We start from the raw sequence: 25119 nt of genomic DNA on the forward strand, positions 1-25119 counted from the left end.
TATCACAGGAGTTTTTACTGCTTTTGTAACTCCAAGTTTCTTTTCTTTTTTTTTTTTTTTCTTTTTTTTTCTTTTTTCTAATCATTGACATTGCAACTTTGGGCATTGCTATTGACGCTGGGAATGCCCAGTCCTTTCCTCAACCTGCATTAAGCTGTGTCCCTCACTGTTGTACCATGACAGCAAGTTCCACAACCTGATGTTCCTGTGTGTGGAGAAGTATTTTCTGGTCTCAAAAGCCTGCATGTGTGATCCTAAGTAAAAGACACTAATGAAAAAAAGAACCTTTTAAAGGTTCTTGATTCTGAAGATAAGACTCGCATTTCTTTCCTGGACTTTGAACAACTTGACTCTCCAGACATAATGTATTGCTTGCCATAATTGTATCTAGTCCTCCACAAGCTCATAGTTGAGAAAACACTTCCTTTCTGGAAGCCGTATTTTCACTTTTACATGATAATACAGAATGCTCTTATTTTGGCACACACTTGACCCAAAGTTTCTTCAAAAATGCAAAACTATAACAATAAAAATCTGAAACAAAAAAAAGCTCTTAGAATTTGACCTTTATATTTATTTTTCAAGTAATATTATTGTAAAGAAATAACTAGCTCTTTTTATTAAAAAGACCATTTTTAATGGTAAGATAACTATGGTTGGTTACATTTTAACTACATTCTTGTTCAGTGGAAAATGTCTGTTCACATCTTAGGAAATCTAGTTCACAAATAGAAAAGTTCTGAGTGATTGTGAATGAATGTTCCTTGAGACTGCAGCTGTTCCTTGAGATTCGTTCTCATTTTCTCATTTTCAATGCGCATCAGCTGTGAATCTCCTTAGAGAGCTGCACCTGGACATGTGACTTTCTGGAGAGTTGTACTATGTCTCTAAAGCAATAATAAAGATTAAATGCTGTCTGTGGCCGACATAAACAAAAATTTTAGGGGCAGTTCTACCCAGGGCACAGTCTTTGTTGCATGTGAAGATATGTTTGAATACTGGCAGCTGGTTTGGGATCAGAGCATCTATTTACCTTATTGCAGTTGGCATAGAAGAACCTGGGGTATTTCATAGCACATTGAATTGCATAAACATTGCATTCTTATGAAGGCTGCAAATTCCACTGAAGTCTGGGGCGGCCGAACAGTGGGGATGTGGGAACAGTGCTGCTGAGCCAACAGTGTGTCCTTGCTTTCCCCTGACTCCATTCCAAGGTGTTCTCATCCCCTCATCCCAGAAAGTAGGAGGATGGGGGGGATACTATAGGAATGATACTACCAGGCATCAAGGAGGTGTCTCCTGTCCCACATGTGATTTCCTTTGGCAAGGGGAAGGCTCTACTAGATACTTTCCTTTTCTCTGCCTCTCCATCTCTACTTCTTTATATTCTTTTTTTTTTTTTCCTTTTTTTTTTTCTTTCTTTCTTTTTTTTTTCTTTCCTTTCTCACTGGCTGAGTTTCTAAGAGCAGCACAGCTGGGATTGAAGTAGAGCTGCAGACCAGCCTCTTGTGCACTCTCCTAAATGCCTTTTCAAGCAAGCTCAATAATTGATGAGCACCTGGGTCCTTGTCCGCACTGAAGAGTGCACGTGGTATTTAGTACATGAAAATGCTATTTTGTCCATCAGAGCTCATCCCTGGAACAACACCATTTCCCCAGGATACCAGTTAATTGTTCTCTCAGTAGTTATAGAGGAGCTTCCTTCCTCCAAAGGTCTCAGCTGCTTGACTTCTTTCAGCCTAGAGCTTGTGTGTGCTCCCAGAACATGGTTGTTGACTTCCACTTGGCACACCAGACCACAGCTCAGACTCCTTCCTCCAGCGGGTCGCTTCCCGACCACTTCTGTCCAGCCTGTCCTCTGTCATAAGTGAAACAAGTGCAGCAGGGCTCAGATCAACTCCCAGATTACTGCTGTGAAACAGTGCACAATTCATTGCTGGCCTGTGGTTAGCTGCTCTCCATCAGTATGGAGGGTGCACTGACTTAGCTGTGGGTGCAGGAGGGAGCGGGAAGTTGGGGTTGAAATGTCTCAAAGGAGCTGGAGGAGGACAAAGAAGAAGAATAATTGAGAATTGTTGTGTCAGGCCAGCTGCAGGCCATCAGTTTATCTTCAGTCCCCGAACACATGGGTGGTTTTGGGGTGAGCAGGACTGAGTAGCTGGGGGTGCCACTGAGAAGGACAGGAGTGTTGACAAGATGTGTGGAATGGAAGGAAGGACTAAAATAGCTGAAGTGCCACAGATGGGGTCTAAGGTGCACTGGCCAAACTGCTTATTGCTGTCAAGGGCTGAAATGGCAGGATATGCAGCAGGCCAGGACTGTAGGACAGGAGGTCTGGGGCATGTTAATACTAGTCTCTATTCTGCTGTCAACATGACAAGGGAGACGTGCTCAAGGGTAAGGGTACATGTTTCCCAAGACAAGGTAACCTCCTCCTTTCTCCTGTTGCAGCAGCACATTACATACACAACCTGGCCCTTTATTTCTATAGGAAATATACAGAAGGGGTTTTCTGTGAACAAACTGCAATGGATCTGCACTTGTAAATCTGTCCCCAGGTAGTATCTGCCAGATCCTGGAGAAGTCTGAATGCCTGCCTTTAAAAAAGAGCTGGGGCAGAGGGAGAGAAGAGGTGGGCAGATGAGGAAGAAGCTTGGGAATTGCAGATTTGGGGAATCATTGTTGCTTAACCCTGATTCTTCAAAAAATATTAAATGAATCAAATATGAACATGAATTAACCAAACTCCTTGTCAGCACCTGAACAATTACAAGGAAACATGTAAAAGTGCAACAGATTTTGCTGAGAACAAGTCATGTCAGACCAATCTAATATCTTTCAGTGACAGGGTAACAGGCGTTGTGGACAGAGGTGAAACTGAAGGTGTCATCTGCTTTGACTCCAGTAAGGTTTTTTTTACCATCTCTTTCATCACACTTTGTTAGCAATCTAGAGGAGCAAGGTTTTGAGGAGAGCTAGTAACAAATGCGTGCAAAATGGATAAGAGTGTCAAAATGGAAGAGAGTATTTAATGGGGTTCTGTGAGGGTCTGTCTGGTGCTCAGTTCAGTTCAATGTTTTCTCTAACAGCTTTGGTGAAGAATTTGAATATCAAATTTGAAGATGACAGTAAGCTAGTGGGGGACTGTGAATTTGTTGGAGAACAGGATTAGAATTCATAATGATCTTGCAAATTGGAAATACACACTGAAAAAGTGGGATGTCATTCAATAGAGACAAGTGCAAACTATTGTACTTTGGCAGGAGTAAAGGTCTACATAAATACAGTGCAGAGAAACATCAACTAGATCACAGTTCTGCAGAAAAGGATTGGGCAGGATAAAAGAAGACCACAAGCTCAACATGGTTGTTTGTTGTTGAAAAGGAGGCAAGTGCTGTACTTGGATGTATAAATAGGAATTCAGCCTGCAAGGCGCATGATGTAATCTCTGTGCTTTGCTCAGCAACAGTAAGGCTGAAAAGCTCAGTGCGGTTTTGCAGATAACACTTAAGAAAGGTCTGGACAAACTGGAGTAAGGCTGGGGGAAGCCGTGAGATTAATCATGGGTATAGAAAATAAGGCAAACAAGCAGTTATTTAATGAATTGGGGTTGTTTATTTATAAGTTGAGAGGACTGGGGAGAAAGGTGGACAGACTGGACAATAGGCAAAGAACTCAGAGTCTGAGCTTTCTTACTGACAGCTGCCTTCGACAGCACTGCATGACAATATTAGAGAGTCCTGTGCCAGGACTTTAACCTGGTCCCCAGTGGAGGAAGAATTTCTATGATGGGGTTTGTGTGGGTGGAAGTCCACGTAGTTCCCATCTGTTTGAACAGCTCCTTCAGACTCTGCTTAGTGTGATAGCACTGGAGGCTATCATAGGAGAGCAGGGGCAAGGGGCAAATGAGCAGGCTCACAAGGAACCTCTCCCACTCAGAGCATGTGGGCACACTGAGGTCAAGAGGCCACTTGGTTTCCAAGAGTAATTAGAGCAACTCATAATGTGTTCTGCACACCAGTTCAGGTCTTCAAAGTGAAGATGAAAGGTTGGTGAGGGCATGCCGCTTTCTGTACAGCATCTATAACCATGGCAGAGGGATAAAGGCTTCATATGATCTCTTCTATTTCTTTCTTTAAGCCAGGCTTCACTCTTGATTGCCTTACTTGGTCTTACCAAGGACCCTGCCTTTTTCTTCTATCTGCATTTTATATATGTATATATCTGTCTATCTGTCTGTCACCATTGTGCATTCACAGTGGTTTAGCTTGTCTGACTTACACTCTCCTGGACTTCTTCTATTTGTCTTCAGTCTTCTTCCATTGGAGCTACTGTAATTCCCTTGGACTTCCAAATCTCAATTCTCATATCTTTCAATTTAGTATTAAGGTGTCTTGTATTAGACACTGCAAAAACACCTTCCAGAGATCAGTTTCTCAAACTGTTTAGTGAAGATGTTGCACACTACAAGTAGATAAACTAGATTTGGGTATAGAGAGAGTGGAAGATCTTGAGGGCAATGAGGAAGTCAAATATCTGTACTCTAGCGTAAAGAATGGTGCTTGTAACTTGCTGCCTGACTAGCTATTGTAAGCTGGGCTGGTAATTCTTGTAGATATCATAGCTGTAAAGAGTTTGAAGGTTGAATCTCATGATGTTTAAAATGATGTCTAGGTTTCATATGGATGTCAGAGTGGCAGATTTAGTATCTATCATCTCAAAGGAGGTGGGAAATAAATATATTCTTCCATGCCTGAAGCCATATCCCATTCATTCCTAATTTTCAAATTCAAAATGTATTCACTACATGATGTCTTGACATCCATGGTTTTTTGTTGTGTCTATTCATAGCCCCTTTTCATGTGGAGTACTTTAAATATACTATGAGCCTGAGACCCTGTGAACTCTCTGATTAGCCTCGTCTGATAAAACTTAGAAGCTATATAAAACATCCTTGAAGTGTGGAGGCAATGTTTGGGCATTGAGGGGCAGGTGTTTGTTCTTACTCTTTTCAGAAGATCTGAAATCTGTAGTTGGTGATAAAGAGGGCAGGCAAGAAAGCTCCTAGGAAGGCAGAAAACAGAAACGCAGCATTTTTACAGATGAATGAGCTTTTATGCAGTTGCTTTTAAAAGGCAAAATTATATGGCCATTTGCACTGCCTCTTGATTGCTCAGTGCACCAGCTATTCTTTATGCTGCATGCCATTTGCTGTCTTGTATTTAACTTTGTGAAATATTCTGGGATACAGTTTGCATGAAGGCGCCTGTTTTAACACTCCGTGTGATTTTGTACTTTTAGATGGGGGTAAGTTTTCCTCCAGGAGGGATCATTAATTTCCAGTATTTCTTGCCCTTTTTTATGCCATATAGTTTATTTGAGCTCTAGACTTGAGTATGACAGATGGCTATTCTGTTGCAGCCTTTTTTGGCCCCTTTTCTCCCACTGTCATGCTATGGCAGCAACATAAGCTTTGAAGGGTCATTATCTAAATGATTGCATAGAAAAGTCCTTTGGGAGCCAAATTCACCTCTGGCATAAGTATCTGCAATTCCATTGACTTCAGAGTAGTTTCACTGCTTGACGTCAGCAGTAAATTTTTGGAATGTAGACATCAAAATGAACAGTACTAAGGCATAATAGAGTGGTTTCTGTCCCAAAAGTGACCCATTCTTGTGCTTGATTTGGCTTGTTGACAGCACTGCACTCCATCCTTGCACATTAAGAGCCCCCTCTTCTGTTTCCTTCACTCCAGGGACCTTCTTTTCTCCAAGTACTTGTCTTTCCTTTTAGATCAGTTTGTCTGCAATCCCACACTCCCTTAAGCTGCACATTCCCCACCCTCTGGTCCCTCCTTGCACCCAGCTCTGCTGAGGCTCCCTCTGCACCAGGTGTTGTTGGGACAAAGCTAAAATATCCATCCCAGGATGATCATTGCCACTAGGTCTTAGGAGGCTGTGGAAGACGTTGTAGACCAAAGCCTGCAAATGCTGTCTCACAGATATTGCAGTCCAGGACTCCCATATCTCCCTTATACAAGGGAACAGAGACAGGAAGGACCCATGGAAGCCTAATTTACATTAATATCACAAACCTGAGGTATTTTCAGCAACTGATACACAGCTATTGGCCATATTTAGAGCCTTACAAGCCTTCTGGAGGGGATGAGTTATGTCAGCAGCCCCTGGGATGTGGGGGACAGTAGATGTGCAGGTTGGCAAAGCCAGAATCAATTGACACTTATTGGCAAGGAACTATTTTTGGGAGCCAATGATGAGAACACCCTGTACTGCTGCAAGTTTGGCTCTGCCTTGCAAGGTTATTATCTGGGAGTTTAATCAGAGTCTGTCAAATGCATGGAGTGAGCAGCTAGTGCCTTAAAGTGTGTGTTTTGTGCTGGGATGGGGGGAAGGAAGGATAGGGAGGGAAGCTTTTGAGGTATGAATGGAAGAAAAGAGAAATCCATTTATTGAGTTTTTGCTATTTTTTCATTTACAATTTTATAGCTAGTAAGCTAGCTAGCTAGATAGATAGATATAAAGGACTCATATAAATCCAGGACAGACTTTCCACATTGCTGTGATCTTGTGCTGGTTAGGCAGATAAAGATCTGTGACACTGCAAACCTAGCCTAGGGGGTCCCTGAGCTCTCCGTGGTTAAGCTCTGTTTGTATACATCACTTTCCCCTCTGTAGGGAAGCAGCCGTACCTCCTTGGGATGAGATGTGGCAGCTGTTTGTCAGTGCAGAGCCATTCTAACTGGCAGTTAGGCAACATGGAGGGGTAATTAGAAAGAGAAAGGCTGTAATGAATAGCACAGTAATATGGCTGTCATTCACTGTCTTGGAAAAAAGCATCCTTGGTTAGTTTGATTCATGAACTGTGCAGAACAAGCTTATGGTTACTTTAATTATTTGTATTACTGTAGTCTTTGAAAATCCCTGCCATTAAGCAGTGCTCCATTGTGCTGGGAGCAGCACCAAGAGACCAAGATGATGGCCATAGCCACTAAACACTGTAAGTAACATGAGAAAACATGGGTATATAGACAGATGAGAGGGTCAACGCACAGGGAACACAGGCAGGTTAAGAACAGTAGTAAATAGCCAAGATTTTCTTGCTGTGCTTCCTTTAGGAAGAATCTCTAAAGAGATGTTGTTATTTTATCCACTGATGGCTGTGAGCATTTTTGCATTGATCTGCTAGGGGACTACAAGGGGAAAATTGGTCGGTGTTTGTATGTTTTGTGGATTTAGTGTGTCAGCAACCTGACTTGTCAATTATCTGCAGGCATCTGGGCGAAAGAGAGACTTATGGCAGGGTATGAAGAAAAACAATGTCATAACTTCACCGGTATTCATGGGACCTCCCTCAGGAAGAAGGTCAAAATGGAAGAAACCTACACGGGTCTCTAAAAAAAATACTGAAGAAGGTGGAGCAGGTCAGCATTAACATCTTGATACAGATTGAGGGATTAGAGACATCAAGCAGCTTGGAAAAGGAGTGCTTGATGCAGCTGAGTGGGGAGCTAAAGTGAGACTGAAAAGAAAGGGGAAAGATGATATTTTGGCAAATGATCTGTGAAACAGCCTTTTGAATGGATGTGCAGGGGGTCTGAGCAGCATTTGTCATGGCCAGAGAGAAGATGTTAGAGTAAGGGAGAGAGCAGGATTACGATAGTCTGGGAAGGTCCTCAGTCTTAATCCTGTTCCTCACACCTGCACTGTTGATGACAAGGTGGTGTCAAGAACTTGGATATATTCCTCTCCAAAAGCCAGTCTGTCCAGCACTATGGTGGCTGCTTTCCTACACCGAGGATTTGGAGCACAGAAGTCTACTTCACACAGTCCCATTGATCTGCTGTCTGTACTTCCTCAGACTTCTGTTTTTGGAGACACCTTGTCCAACCCTCACATAAGTCCTGACTTTTTCTTGATTTATGAGATCATGAGCACCTATGACAACTGCTTTAAGAAGTTACGGCTGCAGAAGTGCAATAACCTCCTGAAAGAAGCAGAAAAGTGTGCTTAGATGCAGGTAATGTTATGTGTAGTGAGTGGAGCAGGTGAAACTTTCAAGAAAATCCTGCTTGTTCTTTATTTTAGTGTCTGCTCTGATGGGAAAGTCTTTTTAAGAGAGTGTTCTGTAAAATGAGAAATGGGAGACCTGGAAACATACACATATTTACTGCAGTGCTGACAGGCAGTGGTAATCACAGACGGGGAGAAGGTGATGGGTGGAAAGGGCTTGATGCCACAGCAAAAGCAAGCTACAAGGAGCCTGACAATACAGCAGCCACTTTGGGGAATCATCAGCTGTGACAGCTGTGTGGGGTGAAAATCCCAAGAGATCCCAACTGCGCAAATGCGGTTATGCTTTGACATCTCAATGACTATTTGTGGGAAGGTTGTCTTCATTTTCTGCTCTGCTTACAAAGAAGTGGGAACGGATGGCAGAAATGGGCTGGTCTCTTTTGTTCAGTGGTACATGCCACACTGGCAGGGCAGCTCCATCTCCGGGTCTGCTGGACACTGCTGGCTCTTCTCACTGTTCAGATTTCAGAGGGAAGGGGTGCTTCTCCATGTGAGACAAGAAGGCTGCCTAGGGGAAAAGGTACATTTCTTACTGCCCAGAGTTCAGGTAAGAAAACATCCCCTCTGTCATTCCTGTAGAGTACACTTGTTTGCATATGTGCAACGGCTGTTTTTTGATGCCTATAATCAGAGTGGGTATGTTATTTTCTCATCAGTGAGGACACCCCCAAAGGACACTGATGGGAAGCAGGGTGAAACGATGATACACTCTGGTGGGGTAGAAGAAAACCTGCAGAAACAGCTGAAACAGAGTGTAGTAGTGACTTTGGCTGGTTGCATTCACTTCAGACCCAAAGCTCTTGTTGATGGCTTGCCTCCTACCAAAACTCAAATAGCAGCCAGCATCTGTACCCAGAGCAGAAAATAAAACTTGTGAGCCCGCAAGGGGGCCTTGCTTGACCTTTTCAGCTCTCTGGGGTAGTGAGAAATCTGGGACAGTCTCCTGAAGGAAAGATCTCCAAATCCCTCAGAAGCATCACCCTCTGACAGCTGCATGCCAGGACACAGAAAATGTCCTGCTCTGACCATCCAAGTGGTGCTTCAAGCCTGCTGGTGCCTGCTGTGGGCTCTGTGTGAATGCCACAGTGTGCTCCCACAACTCTGCATGAACCTGGCTCTTAACTGGATTTTCTGAGGGATTTCTAGCTCTTATGGATGTGTTGGGAAGTACAGAAGTAGTATGTGGCTTCCTCGGGTATGGCATATTTTATCTGCTTATTACCCCTCAAACTACCATCTTACATGGGTGACATAAGTGGCCAATTTTATGTGCTATTCCCTATAATACCTACTTTCAAATCAGTGTTTCTCGCATAGTCTAGAAATGATCCAAGCTTTATTCTTTGATATCTCATAGAGACTGGTAAAATCTGTGGTGCTGTGGGCGTAGGCACAAATAATTCTGCAGGGGTATAGGATCCGCAAGCTGGTACACTTGATGGTGCTGTTGATATGGAAACAGCACCTATCTTACATCAGTTAGCTCCAGTCTCAGGGTTAAAAGTACCACTGGATCAGGGAAGAGAAGGGGATGCTTGTATTTCCAGTTCAAACTCGTAACACTTTCCTTCTCCCAACCCTCTAAGCCATGCCTCTGTTCATTCCTCCTTGTGCCCTGAATTCTGCAGCCAGGTCTTTTGTGTGCTTTTGTGCATCTTCTCTCGTTTAGTGGCTACTTAAATATTTATTTTTGTAGAACTTGCCCCCAGGGAATGTCTTATGAATGCAGAGGAGGGGTATTGTGAGAGAAGGAGGGAATGAGCACTCCCTAGAGGGGTCAGTATTGTCTATTGCTGAGTATTGTCTATTGCTGAGTATTGTCTATTCTGTCTATTGCAGAAACTGCATGAAAAACAAAAACAAAAACAAAAACCAACAACATCAACAACAAAACACACACCTTGTCCTGGAAAAAGATTAACATGCAAAAGAATGCAGACACGCAGGTGCGCACACACACTTAAAAAAACTTAAACAAAAATGGCAAAAAAAAAAGAAAAAAAAAAGGCACAAGAAGAAAGACAGTATTTGCATCAGTCAAGTTTCTACAAAGTTAGCTCTTTTCAGTCATGGAATTTGCTTTCTTTTAACCCATAGGACACCAGCATTTTAACAGACCTGCCATCCAGAAAGTGCTGCAGAAACATATATAAGGTCTCAGCAGTGGTCTGAGGAGCTGCATGCAGGGACAACTGGACTTGAATTTCTCTTAGGCTACAGTGTGTTGAAAGACAGGCTGTACATCGTTGGGAAGATGAGTTTCCCAAGGCTTGCAAACACACTTGAATTTATCCATTGATTTAAGTGTTAACAATCTGTTTGTAGATAGGACACAGGAAAATCTTGGTTCTTTTTGTTGTTGTGGTTGGTGTTGCTTGAACTTTAATCATATGCATGAGGCAGTTCAGCTTGTTGAATTCATTAATTGCTAAGGCGTAACATATTCACTTAATTGGATTCTCTGCTAGATAGAGATGTATTTATATGTATTTGTATATGTGCTTAGTGTATATATTTAGCTCCACAAAGACCGATATTAATGGAATGTTAAGGTTGCCTGGTGAAATAATCAGAAGACGGGAAGTGATGAATGTTCAGTCACAAGCACGATCTTGTCTGTTGCAAGAGAAGCAAAGCCTGGCCCACTGGATATTCTTGGTACAGCAGATAAACAGGCAGGGCTAAAGTTGGCACTGGGGCACAGTTGTGCTTGTACGTGCCTCCAGCTGGCCATGGGGCTGTTCTGCACCTGATGGGCCACCCCACCACAGTGCCCATCTCACCACCAGGGACAGCTGCTCACCAGGTCCTTCTCCAAGGCTGTTTCTCCTGCACAGCTCTTGGATGTTCCCACTGTTTGCTTCTGCAAGACAGCACCACAGAGTGAGCCACAGCTCTCAGCTGTAGCTGGGGAGCAGCTTTGGAGGAGTGCTCATAGGAGAGCAGGACAGGAGAAGAAATCCTGCCATTGGGGAGGTTGCAGAAACATAAGGTCCTGGTGGGGCAGAGAGGTGGTGCAGAGCAGCGAGGGAGATCTGTGGCCCAGGGCATGCTCTGGTTGAGTTTTACTCTGAGCACAGAGGTCAGATGGGCCCGCTTCCCAGAGGCTGGAAGGGGCAGGGCTGAGCACTGTTGTGCCAGCTCAAGCATCGCTGTGCTCCCTTTTCCAAGAACAGTGTCTCTAGAGCCAGGAAAGACAGCTGCCTGGTCACTTGTACGACTCCAGCTTCCAAAGCAGCTGGAGAGGACCCAAGTACGTGCTCTTGAGGTTTAGTTAATCTCCTGATCCCAAACTAGTTCTTAGCAAGTGCTGCGTGAAATCTCACTGTTCCTTTTACAGCCGTTGATCCACGTGCCTGCCTGCTCACAGTCGCTCTCTCAACAATCAGCACGATTTCCGTGGCTGACTGCTGACGTGCACGGCTGCTCTGCAGCATCTGGCACCCTTCTGCAGCAAAGCCCCTTCCTCAGACACGAGATGTGAGGGTGCTGTAGGGACAGCCCTGAGCGGCTTTATTTTCCCTGGGTGGATGAGGTGAGCCATCTCCATACTGTACTGGCTTACATTGCTGCTCCCCACTGTTATGTCTCTGTTCAGATGCTTTAACGGAACACACAGCCCCCTTGCAATGCAGGATGGATTCTTAAGAGCCTTTTGTGGAGGGGAAAACTGATCTTTGGAAAGCTTAGATGGTTTGCTTAAGGTCACACAGCAAGCACAGGACAAGATTACAGCCAGCACTTGGGTCCCTTCACTCCAGGGCATTGGGGGAGAAAGCATCTGCACTCTGTGCAGCTGCTGCAGCTGCTCAGGGCAAGTCCATGCTGTGAAACCCAGCACGGAACTGCCTGTGCTGGCGTAGGCTGGCGATGGTAAATCCACGTCATGCAGAGCAGTGCCACAGGGACCCAGCAGCATGGCAGGGTAAAAGGCAGCTGCGTGAGCCTGGCAAGCTGCCTCAGCTTGCAGCTTAGCTCTACTGGGCTAGCGTGGCTAGATGGCATCTGGACCATAACTGGCTTGCATCCAGCCCTCCTGGTGTCCATGTGCCATGTACCTCCACCCTCATGCCTCTGCTGTAGGGCCACGCAGACCAGACCAGCCTGGATCTGTCCACACATGCAGACCAGGTCTGCTGCTTCCTTAGCCAGTTACACACCTGTTGCTGCAAAGTGAGAAACCTGCCTGCAACATAATCTGTCTTAATGCTTTCCTTTCTTCTCACCTTCTGGCCACCATGGCTGTGAGACAGCTGCCAGCTTCACCCTCTTCTACCTCCCTCTGCACTCCCTTCCAGTTTGGCTTCTGCTTTCTTTGCCCCTTCAAACCCTTGGCAAGGTCAGGGCTGCTGCTCTCATAACGTGGGGTTGCATAATCTCTGCGTTGGTTCCTTGGTTTGCTGTCCATTGCTGTTTCTTTATTCCTCTCTCCTCTGCCAGTGCTTGGTGATTCAGTACCTCATGGACAGCTCTTTCTCCATCTTCACTGATTCTTTCTTGGCCTGCTTATTAGTTTTGTAAGGGCTCAAGCACATTCATAGAGTTGTATAAGTGATTACGTACAGAAAATAAAAGAACAGTGATTTCATTTGTAGCTTGCAAAGCCAAACTAGGAACTGCCAGTCTTGTTTCACAGGCCACCTTAATTCTGTTGCTTCAGGTACCTTCCCAGCACAGGGATTGAGGCAGGGACCCCATGGAGAAAGTTGTATGCACTCATTAATTAATACTTGAATTGAAATGTCCACACACAAGTGGGATGGAAGAAAGGTTGAAAAAGAAACCGTAAAGCTGCCGTTTCCTAATATTTCAACCTAAATAAGTTCTTTTCAGAGTAGTTGATTGATGTTTTTTTTTTTTTCTTTTCATTTCTTTGTGTTGTCGTTTTTTTAATTATTATTATTATTATTTTCTAAGGGAAAAACCCCAAATCTTTTCTGTACAACTGTATTGTTCATTCTCACACATGCTGAGCCTTTGGCACTGAGTCTGACTGCTCAAACCAGTGACTAACCTGTGTTTATTCCACAGACACTCATGACAGCTCAAACTGACTTTCTTCTGCATCCTAAATGGTGGAGTGCAAGTGACCTTTTCACAGTGGGGTCCATTTAAAAGACAGAGGAGAACCTGGATGGCTTGTCCCCATTCTGTGGGCTGTCTGATCTGGCTTTTGCTTTTCCCTTGCTCTGCCAAAGCTGGGGTCTTCATTCTTCTGACTAGTACTGGTAGGGGTGTCCCCACTGGTTTACTGGGTTGATGGGCTTAACTCTTAGAACATTTATGCTCAAATAGCATTTGGGCCATCTGCCAGGCTTTCTGCAAGAAAGTGACAGAAAAGAAATGATGGTTATTTAACAGTTTATAACGCAGTTAAAACTGAATGAAATTTGATGGGCCAAAGTAAAAATCATGTCCTTAGCCTCAGGCTTTTTTCCCTGCTGACTTTCAAATGCCTGTTGCAAAATGCAGAGATGTTGGCTTTTCTCAGAGAACCAGCCTAAAGACTCTTGTAATGGAAAGTGTCAGAGAACCTAATTACAGGCTCACTACTAACTCTCCCTATAATAGAGGTAACTACACAGTACACACACATTTAAATTCACATACAAAGTCATCCAGCTAATTCCAGACTGCAAGAAGTCATTCCCTGTGTGGACTTGCACATGTCACAAAAGACCTTTTGCAACCTGCTGAGGGCCTTAGCTTCATCTTACAAGTCTAAGACTGCCTGCCATGCCTGTTGTTCTACTTCCAAGCTGCAGAAAGGAAATAGCACAATACCTGCTTTGTGTTGCCACATGTAGGCACAAAATGACAGACAAGTCTTTGAAAAATAGGTGCTCTTGAGGTCCATCAGTGCTGAGAGAATGGGAGGATTTTATTTTCCTGAGGCCATGCTCCCAAGAAAGCAGTCCTTGGCTTAACACTTCCTTGCTGGCTAAGGTTGGCAGATAGCCTCTTTCCCAAAACGCTGATTTCAAGGTTACCTTTTTCTCTAACCTACTCAAGTCTGATTGCACTCCTTTTGCGCAGAGAAGACTTGTAGCCCAGATGGCCTCAGCTGGGCCCTTGGCAGCTCTGTCTGGACTCCAAGCCCAGATCACCTTAGTATAACTGCTGCTGGGGGTACCTGTGTGTGTGTGTCTGCACCTGTGTATGGGGTTGGAAAGGAGTGAAATCTGGCCGAGCAGCTCCCTGCTGCTCACAGCATGCTTCCTGGCTCCAGCCAGCATGGCAGCAACACACACATGTGCAGTGAACCAGCTGTCCCACTGGTGGACTTCATCCAAGGGTCAGGCCTTGCCTGTGGAGAGCAGGTAGAGCTGGCGGGTCTTGTCTTGTGCTCTGACCAAGCAGGGCAGAGTGCCACAGTTTTCGGGCAAAGCCCAGTACTTGGCTGTAGCAGAGGGCCCCGCAGCTCACAGGCTGTCCTTCTAGAGCCTCCACCCCTTACAGAGGTGGCACCATGAGGGCTGGAGGCTGAAGTGTGAGCTCCTAAGGCAGGACTCTCCAGCTGGGGGAACAGCCCATGCCAGTGCCTGGGAGACCCCCAGCTGGCAGCTGGCCTGTGTGCTGGATCAGTGTAGAGCACACAGACAGGAGTACCCCGGTGGTGCTCACTGCTGGTGGAGATGTGCAATGCTGACACTGCTCTGGTTTGGGCCTCCATTTGCTTTCAGGACAGAGGTGAGGCCAGTCAGAGGTTCAGGCAGTGGCTCAGTTGGTTGCCCCTTGTAATGGCCCAACTGAGCCATGTCCCCCTTTGTCACTAGTGAGAGAAGAGCTGAACATGCCACATCTCTCAGCAGAGGGCGTGCATTTGTCTGTGTCAGCCCAGGCTCTCTGCATGCAGGGCCACTGTGCGGTGGGCAGGGAGCTCTGGCTGGTGTGTGCTGGGTGCTGTGGTGCTGCACCTGCCCTGGCCTCCTGCTCCCGAAAGTTAAAGGATCTCTCTGACATTCTCAGAGATGTTTCTCAAAGCGATGCCTTCCATCTTGCTTGCACAGCTCAGAGAGCAGTGAAGTTTAGACAACCCACCCCCTCTCTCTTCATGTTGACTCCTCTCCCCCTGTGGGGGCCTGCTTTGACACCAACATTTTCTCAGCACAAGGCTGCCTTTGGATTTGCATTTTTAAACATGCCTTCAGCCTTAGGTCTCAAGAGATGCTGTGAAAGATATTTGCTCTGTGTCAAGAGTAGGTGTCACTGGACAGAGGAACACACATCAGGGGTTTGCACACTGCTGTGCAGGACCCAGTTATCAGCTGATGCTCTAACCCATCTCCCAGACTGCAGTGTGAATTGGCAAGTCCATCTCTCCCTCTGTGTAACATGTTCTAGGGGAAGAAAAAAAGCCTGAGTAAAAGAAATGAAAGCTCAGCAAAATGCAAACCCAAGCCCAGCACTCAACAGGGAAAGCCAAGGGGAAAAATCATTAGATAGGGCATTACATGCATGGACACGTACTGGATGCAGACACACACCTGCACAATGCGGATGCCCTCCTTGAGACTGCAAAATGCTTCCATAAAGTGTTCAGATGTCTATACATGCACATAAAAATACACTTCTCTTTAAATCCTTGTGACTCCTGAACCCCTGTCACACAAAACATGCAGTGTTACTAATATCCCTGCTAAATTACCACCCACCCCATAGTTCTGCAGAGGAGAGCAGTAGAGATCCTCAAGGTGAAACCTGAGATGAGCAAGACAGGGGTTTATGTATATATACAATCCTCTGGCATTAGGTTTTATTTGCCAGACCAGAATCTGAGTAGCCTGATGTTGGTGTTTAGGACATCAGAACAACTCCCCTCGCCTCATTTCAGAAGGGCATGACAGCTCTAAAGGATGCAATATTCCTGAAGTAAGAGCCTGAGTCGGGCTGTCACTGTTTGTTAACTGGAGGTGGTTTATGTTAGATGGTACATTCAGTCTGCAATGTTTGTCATATATACTTCCTCCCCTCCCCCCACTCCCCCCTAATTCTTCCAGCATCATAACACCTAATTTTTCCCTCTAGAAACTATGACTTTCCTGAGTTACATCCTTGAGACTACTCAGATCACAGCCAATATTACCATGAACAGCCTTCTCTAACCTCTCCTCTCATGTCCCCCAGTTATGCCTGTGCTGACTGCGGTGTGGACTTCCATAAATCATGGTCACCTGTACATTGTGAAGTACGGAGGACCTTGAGCTAATATGTCCCTCTGGAAACCATACAGTTCCTGCCTGAGTCAGCCTTGTCAGGATAAACCCTTTCTGAGCTACCAAGTTAATGCTACCACCAGGAGCAGTACCATCACCTAGAGGAAATAATCAGCTGATCCTAGCTGGTTTTATACATGTAGTGCTCTCTTGGTAACTTCTGTTTTGGAGGAATGATTTACCAAGGCAAACACCTTGGCATTCTTGCAGTCCTGACCCTTCCTTGACACCAGTGGAGCTCCATAGTTCATTGACTTTGCAGCAGACAGAAGCACTCAAAATATATCTCATTAACCTTCTCCTTCTAATCATGGCAGGGGACAGGACCTCAGCAATTGCAAAAAGCATATAAATGCACCAATAAAGAAATGTTTCAGCAAAAATAGCAAGAGCTGTGTAAATGCCAGACCTCAGTGAGCTGGGAAACGGTGTTCCTGCAAAGTGCTTTTATTCCCAGAACTTCAGAAATGAGTTATAAAGCCAGAGCAGATACTTCACCCTGTCTGTACTATGCACCAAGCCTCTCCCTGGTTTATGCTAGGTGCTGTATAAGTAAACAGCGAAGAAAACTGCACCATCTTTTGTAATCTACATGCTTAATTTAATGACTATTAGAAGCTATTCCTGCTTCTGCAGGTGCAGTGGAGAAAAGCAGCCTTCCCCAGGTGGCGGTGGAAGGTGAGCTTGAGGTTCAGGAAGGAGTGTTGTTTTTGTGTGAATTAATTTTGCATGTGGAGCGTTCACAACCATTTCTTGTCTGCTTTGGTTGATGTGGCTAATTAATCACCCTAAGCATCTGTAAACAGGAGATTTTTTTTTTTTTTGTTCTCTGTGGCATCTCTTTACCTGCTACAGACCAGCCTATGCAAGGCTAGAGACTTATAGCATCACAGGGATTGGAAATAGCTGGGAAGTCAGCAGTGTAAGTGTGAGAGTCACAACTTAACCAGCTTGGGTGAAGGCTAAGAGGGATGTTCTATTCTCAGGACCCTGGAGAAGGTTACCTCATTCAATGAATGAGAGAAATGTGAGCTTAGGAGGTGAAGACATCAATAATAAGAGCCTTTGTGTTCACATAGATTAGCTGTGGGACAGATGTATGATGATTAAGGCTGAGTTATGACATCTGCAGACGGAAAAGGTGAGGAGAAAAAGCTTTCTACAAAGGAGTTACTCCTCTTGTTCCTGCTTAGTTAAGCCACTGGACTGGAAAGTCTCATCTGGTTCCATCCCTGCTGCTCTAGGCAGTGACATTGCATGGGCCTATACAAACCAGTTGTTCTTCTTCTTGACCCCATTTTATTATTTTTTTTTCATTTCTCCTTTTGATTTGTTTTTCCAGAACCTCCCTCCTCTGATGGTTAAAAAACATCTTCTTTTCAAGGCAATTTTTCTCACAACCAGTTATTCTTGTGCCAATATTGTTTTTCTGCTTTTAAAAACCACAACTTTTCTTCCTCCCTTGTGTATCTGTCCCCCCTTTATTTATACAGAGCAATCATATCCCCTCTTGGCTTTCATTTATCTAGGTTAAACAAGCTTTTTAATCTCCTCCTTCAAGGCAGGCTCTCTGTTTCCCCTAATCACTCAAACCAAGGTTATTTTTGATAACTAGCTTTTCTGTAAGGTTCTTTGCTGCTCACCCAAACTGAGTGTAAAACAGCATGACCTATTGTCTGTTGAGTAATTTTGAGGCGAAGAAAAGTGTCAGCTACCAGATCCAGAAAAAAAATACACATCAGGGTGCTGCTGTTAAAATTTGCATTTGTTCTCTACCTTATCTCTGTGAAGCCAAAGCCTCCTATGATGACTTGGTTCCTGGTATAGTTTATATTTAATAACAGTAATGACATCTCTATCCACCCCAAAAGCCAAGCCTGTGGATCTACAGTAGTTCAATTCCAGTGGAATATCTTGCACCAGCCTTCCAAAATCTCTTTATTCCCAATGATTTTATTTATTCATGACTTATTTCTATACAATCTACTTCAGCATTAAGGTTCTAACAGCACCCCCAAGGTTTACCATTACTTTTATGAACCCTAATCAGCACATGCCTCCCATTGGCAGTGTCCCAGTTATAATTGTTATTTCTATGGTGCTTCAGTTATTCCTACAGTAGTCCTTTTCAGGTCCTGCCCAGTTGTTCTGGTTTTTCTATGTCCTCATTCAGGAGCTGTATGAATCGTACTGACAAGGCTCGTCTTTCTCCCTAGACCCTCCCTCTCTCCCAGAGGGGTTAGGTATGCTTTTCCATCAGCTTTGTTGCCAATAACACTGCTATTTTCTGCAAGCTGCCCAACATCTTACCTGTACCTTTTGTATATTTGATTTTGCCTTTTCCGTGTATTAAAATCGTGTAAAAGTTACATAAGCTCTTTCCAGTTAACTATATTACAGGAAGGTAAATGGCAGGTAGCTTTTCATGCTTGCTATTGGAGTTCCCTCATCTAGATCTGTCAGACACATCTTTCTATGTGTATCTACTCATTTCAATATTATTTTTGAGTCTCATGACCTTTTCTGTATTTATCTACCCAGTGCACCCAGACATGAGAATGTACCATTATCTCCATTTTACACAATGGGGAGTGGAGGGACAAGGGTGTTTGCAGATCAGGTCCCAGAGGTCCTTGGCAAAACAGGGGACATGCCTTTTAATCCCTGCCCGGTGCTGTTGTCTTTGTGCTTGCCCACTGCAATGAACAAGCCCCTCAGCTCCTGGAAAACAAAATGTAATAAGGGAGGAAACATTGAACTTTCTGGGAAAAGCAGAAAGCATTCGAGTTCTAAGTGAGTTTGGAGTGGTCTTTTATTTTGTAAATGAGACCAAATATGTTTTGTTCCTTTTCTTGTATCTCTTCTATACCAAGAGTGGAAGGAAGTGAGAGATTTAAAGAGTAGTGCAAAACGTGGTACAAATAGGAGCCTGAATCAAAAAAAAACAACAATCAAAGATCTTCACCCAGACGTAGTTCTCCTAAACCCCAAATCAGAACACAAGGGCTCTGAGTATCTTGTACAAGCGATGTATCTGAACCTCTTCTTTTTTTCACCCACAGTTGTACTCTGCTGCCTAGTCCTTGCAAGCCATATTTCTGTGAGGTTTTGTTTCTCTACCTGTTGACATTAGTTGGAGGTTTCTACAGATGATTTTTGTTCTTTGGTCCTTCCTTAGCATAGTAGGAGATACTCAGAGGTTGGTTTCTGCCTTGGCTGCAGCAGGCAGCCTTGGAGATTCATAGGAGTAGCTTGGACTTGTCTATACTACAAATCTGAGTGAGGGCTTTGTAAATGCTTAGACTGGGTGCTGGTCATTTGGTGGTTGCTTTTGCCAATGTAGCATTTAAGGTATCCACTGAAGGAGACTACCAGCTCTTGTGTTATAAACATCTTACTGACATGATAACACGGAAAAGAGCACATGCAGAAGAATAAAGAAATATACTCTCCTGGTATAAACTGCAGCAAGAAGATTTAGGTTAGAAATAAGGATTTTTTTAATTTTTTTTTAACCTTTTAAATAGGACAGATAGACTGCCCACAGAGATCATGGGCTCTCTGTTGGTGAAAAGGACGGGTTGGACAAACATCTGTCAGAAATGCCTGTTACAAGTCTTAGCTTCTCTTGGTAGGGGATCAAAGCTTCTGTTAAGAATTAGTTTCAGGGAGCTAACATTCTACAGAACCTTTCATTAAGGATGCACATTAACATACTGCAGAACACTTTTATTCTGGCTGCATTATACTGTGTTTAAGGCAATTTGCCAGCCGGCTGGAAGGTTTTCGGAAGGCTCTGACTTTTTGTAGGCAATCTTACCTTTTGTCTGCCCATGATAGCTTATACACTTAGGCAAACCAATAGCATATAGGATTAACATTTTGTTCTACAATAGCTCTCATTTTCTTGTTTCACAAATGCATTGGACTTCTCCCAACAGCTTTTTAATCCAAAGTAGGATCCTATATTTGAAGGTGAAAGTTAGCTGGTCCCCTCCCTCAATGCCTCCAAATTAATCCCTAAACCAAAGTGACTTCCCTTTCTCGATAAGATCAGATGTGGTACAGACAGAGAAGGGGGGATTTAAGGTGAAATTCTGGCTCTTAGGAACCCTTCCCCGGCATATAGGATCATACTTGGGTTTTGGAGAACATGATTAGAAGGTTTTTTTTTTTTTTTTTTTTTTTTTTTTTTTTTTTTTTAAGATCCCTAGCATCCTCATTTTTTGCTGATTCTGTAACCCTCCAGTGCTCCTGGTGGGAGTTTGGATAACTGGGCTCTGATCAGAGAACACCCAGTGGGTCTTGAAACTGAAGGGTGACAAATATGTAGGATGCCTGGGATGGTTTATTTTTCCTCTTTTTGCTGAGGCAAGCACTGAGCAAAACCTAAGTAATAACAGTTTACAAGCTGTTAATACCAAATACCCTGAGACTTCAGAAGTGCCTTGCTCTGCTCTGCACAGCTTGGCAGGTTATATTCTTTAAGAGCTGGCATCATTACCTGGACAAATCTGTGACATTTAATTCTGTTGTGGCTAACCTCTGTCCCCAGAGTGAATTGCTCCTTCTCTCTCATGCCAGATTATCTAGAATACAATGCACATTTTTATTTTCTTTCTCTTGTATTGTCTCTGTCCTTTGCACATGTGGCGTTTCTTATTATCTTTACTGTCCTTGTCTACATGTTGCTTAAGGCCTCTCTTTAACTACATGTATATACATTGGATCCTTACATGCATGAGCACCTAAAAAAATCTGCCCTCTCTTAATTCATAAACCTTTTCTGAATTTGCTTGTTTCTATCATTGACTCATATCAATACATGCCTGCAGGTGTGTGAGTAATTATATGGCATGCCTGATTGCTCAGGTTAGCAAAGAAATGTAATATTTGCACATACTCTTGAGACAGTCTTAGTTCATTTGAAAATGTTGGCCAGCACATTTCCTTACACCCTGTTTTTCCTCCTTCTTGGTTAATTTATAAGGACTCTATTGGGATAATAAGGAAAGGACATGTACTACTGTATTCGCAGGTGAGGTGCTCCAGCACGCAGGAGGCAATGATAGGACTGTCATTGTTGTCCTAATTTCATAATGTTGGCCTGTGTAGTACAATGCTGTGAAACGTGCTTGGCACGCAGCCTTACAAAGTCCCCTTTCTGTCCCAGAGAACTTCTGGGTAATTACGAGTTGGGTTTGCTTATCTGATCTAATTTATCACTTAAGGGTTTATATCATGCCTATTACTGTGATATCTAAGTGCTGCTGAGATACTGCAAGATGTCTCTTTCATCAACTGCTTATTTCTATGATAAGTTAATGTTATTGAGCTGAAGTCTGGGCTGTTCTGTGTAGCATCTTAATCATTGGTCCCTCCTGAGCCCTGTGCGTGTAGTTATTCTGCTTGTCTGGTGGCCTCATTGAACGGGTTTTGGGGATTTGAGCTCAGTTACTTGAAGACTAGAATCGCACTGCAGAAATCTCTAGCTCAGATGATGATAAATTGATCTGCTCTGTCAATGAGCAGGAAGGGCAGGGTTGAGCAGGCCCTGGGTGAGCATATGAGTATATGCTTTCTATTCCCTCAGAAATGTACTTTGCACATACAGTCTTAGGTAGGGACGTGAGTACAGACTGTTTGCTATGGTAGTCAACGCTACTTGTCTTTTGCGGATGGAAGATGCCACCAGCTCCCTGGGCTCCCAGTTTGCCAACTTCCACCTGCTGCTCAAAGTGCATGTAAAAATGAAAACAATTGCCCTGCCCAATCAATTAAAAAATAGAAAAAAAGAGAGAAAAAGAAGATAAATAGCTATGTACCCTGTTTGCTGGCCCAAGCAGGATGATTCTGGTGGTGGGAGAAGCATTAGGAGCAAACTTGCCTTGACATTTTTTGGTTGCTGCGCTTGTAAGGGTTCACAGGGAGGGTAAAGTCTGCTGCCCAGCCATTTCACCCTCTTCTTACAAAGAGTGCAGCCCTACTCTCTCTGGGGTGCTGTGTTCACACTGCAGGGATGGATGGGGAGGCTGCTGTCTCTGGGTGATTTCTTCTGCCTTTCTTCTCCCTCCACCAGCCCCCAGTGTGGGTTTTTCTTTCATGGCCAGATGAAGTGGTTGTTTGTTTGTTTTGAAGGTGACAAGTGTTTTATGTGAATTCTGGCTGCTCTCAAATGCCAAACCCCAGCTGGGCTTTGAGTTTCACAGAATAACCGCTGACACCTAATGAGCCTCTAATAAGTGCTTCTCCCTCCCTTTCTGTCATTTAAATAAATAAATGATGGAAATTTGGCGGTGGTGGGAGGTGGTGTTGGACTGCAGTGGAATGAAGCTTTTCTGTTTACCCATCAAGCAGGTACACCACCAAAAAACAGTCACACAAGCCCCCCCTCCACTGCCTGTCCCCGTGAAGGTGCCTCAGCCCCAGCCTGGGGGGCTTTGTTTGAGGACTGAGCAGGAAAGTTCCTTCTTGAGCCCAGTTAGTTTCTTGCCCTCCCATCTCAAACTGAGAGCCAAGGTGCTAATTAGTGTCAGTTGTGATGGGGGGAAATGAGAACAGAGGCGAGACTTTGATAGTTCAAAGTGTAGTGGTTGTTCAGGTGTTTTCTTTTCCTGGAATTTTTGCAAGGATTAGTCTACCATTGGCAGTGGGTGTGCTACATGCATCATCTCTTTGGGGAATGGAGTGGCTTCAAAACAACTCTTACTTATGGCAGTAGGTATAAGGTGAAGGGGTTCCCATCCCCCTTTTCTGGTCTCTGAAGGTGTGATTTCTGTGTGCTGAAGAAATGGAGAATGAAAAGATATAAAATGGCAATATGTCATTGTGGAAAAAATAGCAAAAGTAGAAATAACAGATGCTGCTTGATTTTCATGTGTCAGAAACAGAACAATTCCTTGTTTCCAGCTAACATATGCAACCAAGTCATTGTGAAAGGACAAGTGCAGGTATCTTAATGAGCCCTTAGCTGGGGATAGCGAGAACTACTATTAAACAAGCATCTCTGTCTATGTTCGTCTCCTGTGAAGATACTCCTGAAACTGCTGAACACCTTCAGTTGAGCCTTACTCTTTTGGTTGCCTATCTCCTCTGTCATTTGGAAGAACTCAGTCCTAACTAGGAGTTGGCAACTTTTTTTCCAGAATGAGTTATTTCTGACAAAGGCAACTTTGGTTAAAATGAAACAATTTGATTAATTTCAGTGAAAGTAAATGAAAACAAATTTTTTGAAAAAATGTTTTGTTTTGACTTTTTCAAGTGAGATATTTCAATTTCTCTGTTTCAAAATTGTGTTTTGTTTCATTTTTTTTTTCTTCATATATTTGTCCTCTTTTTTAATGGAAAATTACCATTTTTATTGTGGCTAGCAGACTGAAATCAACTTTTCAGGAGACAACAAGCTACATGGTTGTTGCTTGACTGAGAAAGCTCGAAGACATCATGTCTTTTTGACCAGGGTGGTGGTATTCCCCTTGTCATCCACTCACTTGCCCAGAGGCTGAGACCATCAGAGAGATGAGACATCCCCACACTCTTGCTCTCTTTCTCTCCCTCTAACTTGGTTTGAACCCATTTCCTCAGAGCCTTCTCTCCAGAAATATCTCTGTCCAACAGAGATATCTCTGTCCAACAGCAGTTAGCTTGAGTACTCCAGAGTTGTTCTGTCTGGGCCTGTGGGAATGTGTTTGCTGCAGAGGGATGGGGCAGCTAGAAGTCTATTTTGTGTTGTGTGTGTCTCCACAGGTGGGAAAATGGAAGGAAAAAAAGCTGCAGATGAAGTATTATGTGTGGCCCCGCTTTGAGCTGTATCCTGACTCTGAGGAACGCGAGGACGACCACCTGAGTATAGTGACCCTGGAAGAGGCACCGTTTGTCATTGTGGAGAATGTGGACCCCCTAAGTGGCACCTGCATGAGGAACACTGTCCCTTGCCAAAAACGCATTGTGACTGAGTATGCACCCCTGTTTTTTTTTCCTCTTGTTGGGTTCTCCCTTCTCAGCAGAAAGTAGAGTCTATTGGGCCAATACTGGCACATCCTGATAATCATTTTTAGCAAAGTCACCTCACTTTGCCCAGCTTGGCCCATGCCTGTTCATGACTGGCCCCACTGGGCAAGTCCTTGCAGTGTGTCCAGCACATATATCACAAGTGAAGTTCTCCACGTTGTGTTGTGGGAGGGGGAGCACATACTGACAGCAGAGGAGAATTAAGGGGATTTTCACCAGCCTTCTAACCCATTACTGTTATGATTGTTCAGGAATAAAACCGATGAGGAGCCAGATTATATGAAGAAATGTTGCAAGGGGTTCTGCATTGACATCCTCAAGAAAATCTCAAAGTCTGTCAAGTTCACCTATGATCTCTACTTGGTGACTAATGGCAAGCATGGGAAAAAAATCAATGGGACATGGAATGGAATGATTGGAGAGGTCAGCAGCAAAGGGAGGGCATGGTGGGCTTCATTCTTGGGCTGGGTGCTATAGGTCAAGTCCAATCTCCCATCATTTATTGTGTGCCCTGCCAGGGAAAGGACAGAGGTGACTCTATAGAAATGATTGGCTTGGATTCTTTCTGGGCACTGTGTGAATTAATCTGCTCTGACACTCTGACCGTGACCACCTTTTCTGTTTGACAATTAATTATTATTCCCTATAGTGTCACAAATTTTGCCTTTATAGTCAAAGAAAGAGTGTGATATCCGTGCACCAAAGAGGCTGCAACCTAGATTAAGCTTAGATCATATATAAGATGTATAAAGAATGAAATAAGACTTTGCAGTGTTAGAAGGAGGAGAAAGCAAGGACAG

At 44.0% G+C, this 25119-nt stretch overlaps 1 protein-coding gene across 1 annotated transcript in view; it reads left to right on the forward strand.

Moving 5' to 3' along the window:
- GRIN2B (glutamate ionotropic receptor NMDA type subunit 2B) overlaps nucleotides 1-25119 on the forward strand; it is a 196272-nt gene that overhangs the window by 142561 nt on the left and 28592 nt on the right. The window contains exons 5-6 of the mRNA XM_032207593.1: nucleotides 24056-24264; nucleotides 24571-24742. Of these exons, the coding sequence (XP_032063484.1) occupies nucleotides 24056-24264; nucleotides 24571-24742 (381 nt within the window). The remainder of the gene's footprint in view (nucleotides 1-24055; nucleotides 24265-24570; nucleotides 24743-25119) is intronic.

This window comes from Aythya fuligula, chromosome 1, assembly GCF_009819795.1.
Source record: "Aythya fuligula isolate bAytFul2 chromosome 1, bAytFul2.pri, whole genome shotgun sequence".
Lineage (NCBI taxonomy): Eukaryota > Metazoa > Chordata > Aves > Anseriformes > Anatidae > Aythya > Aythya fuligula.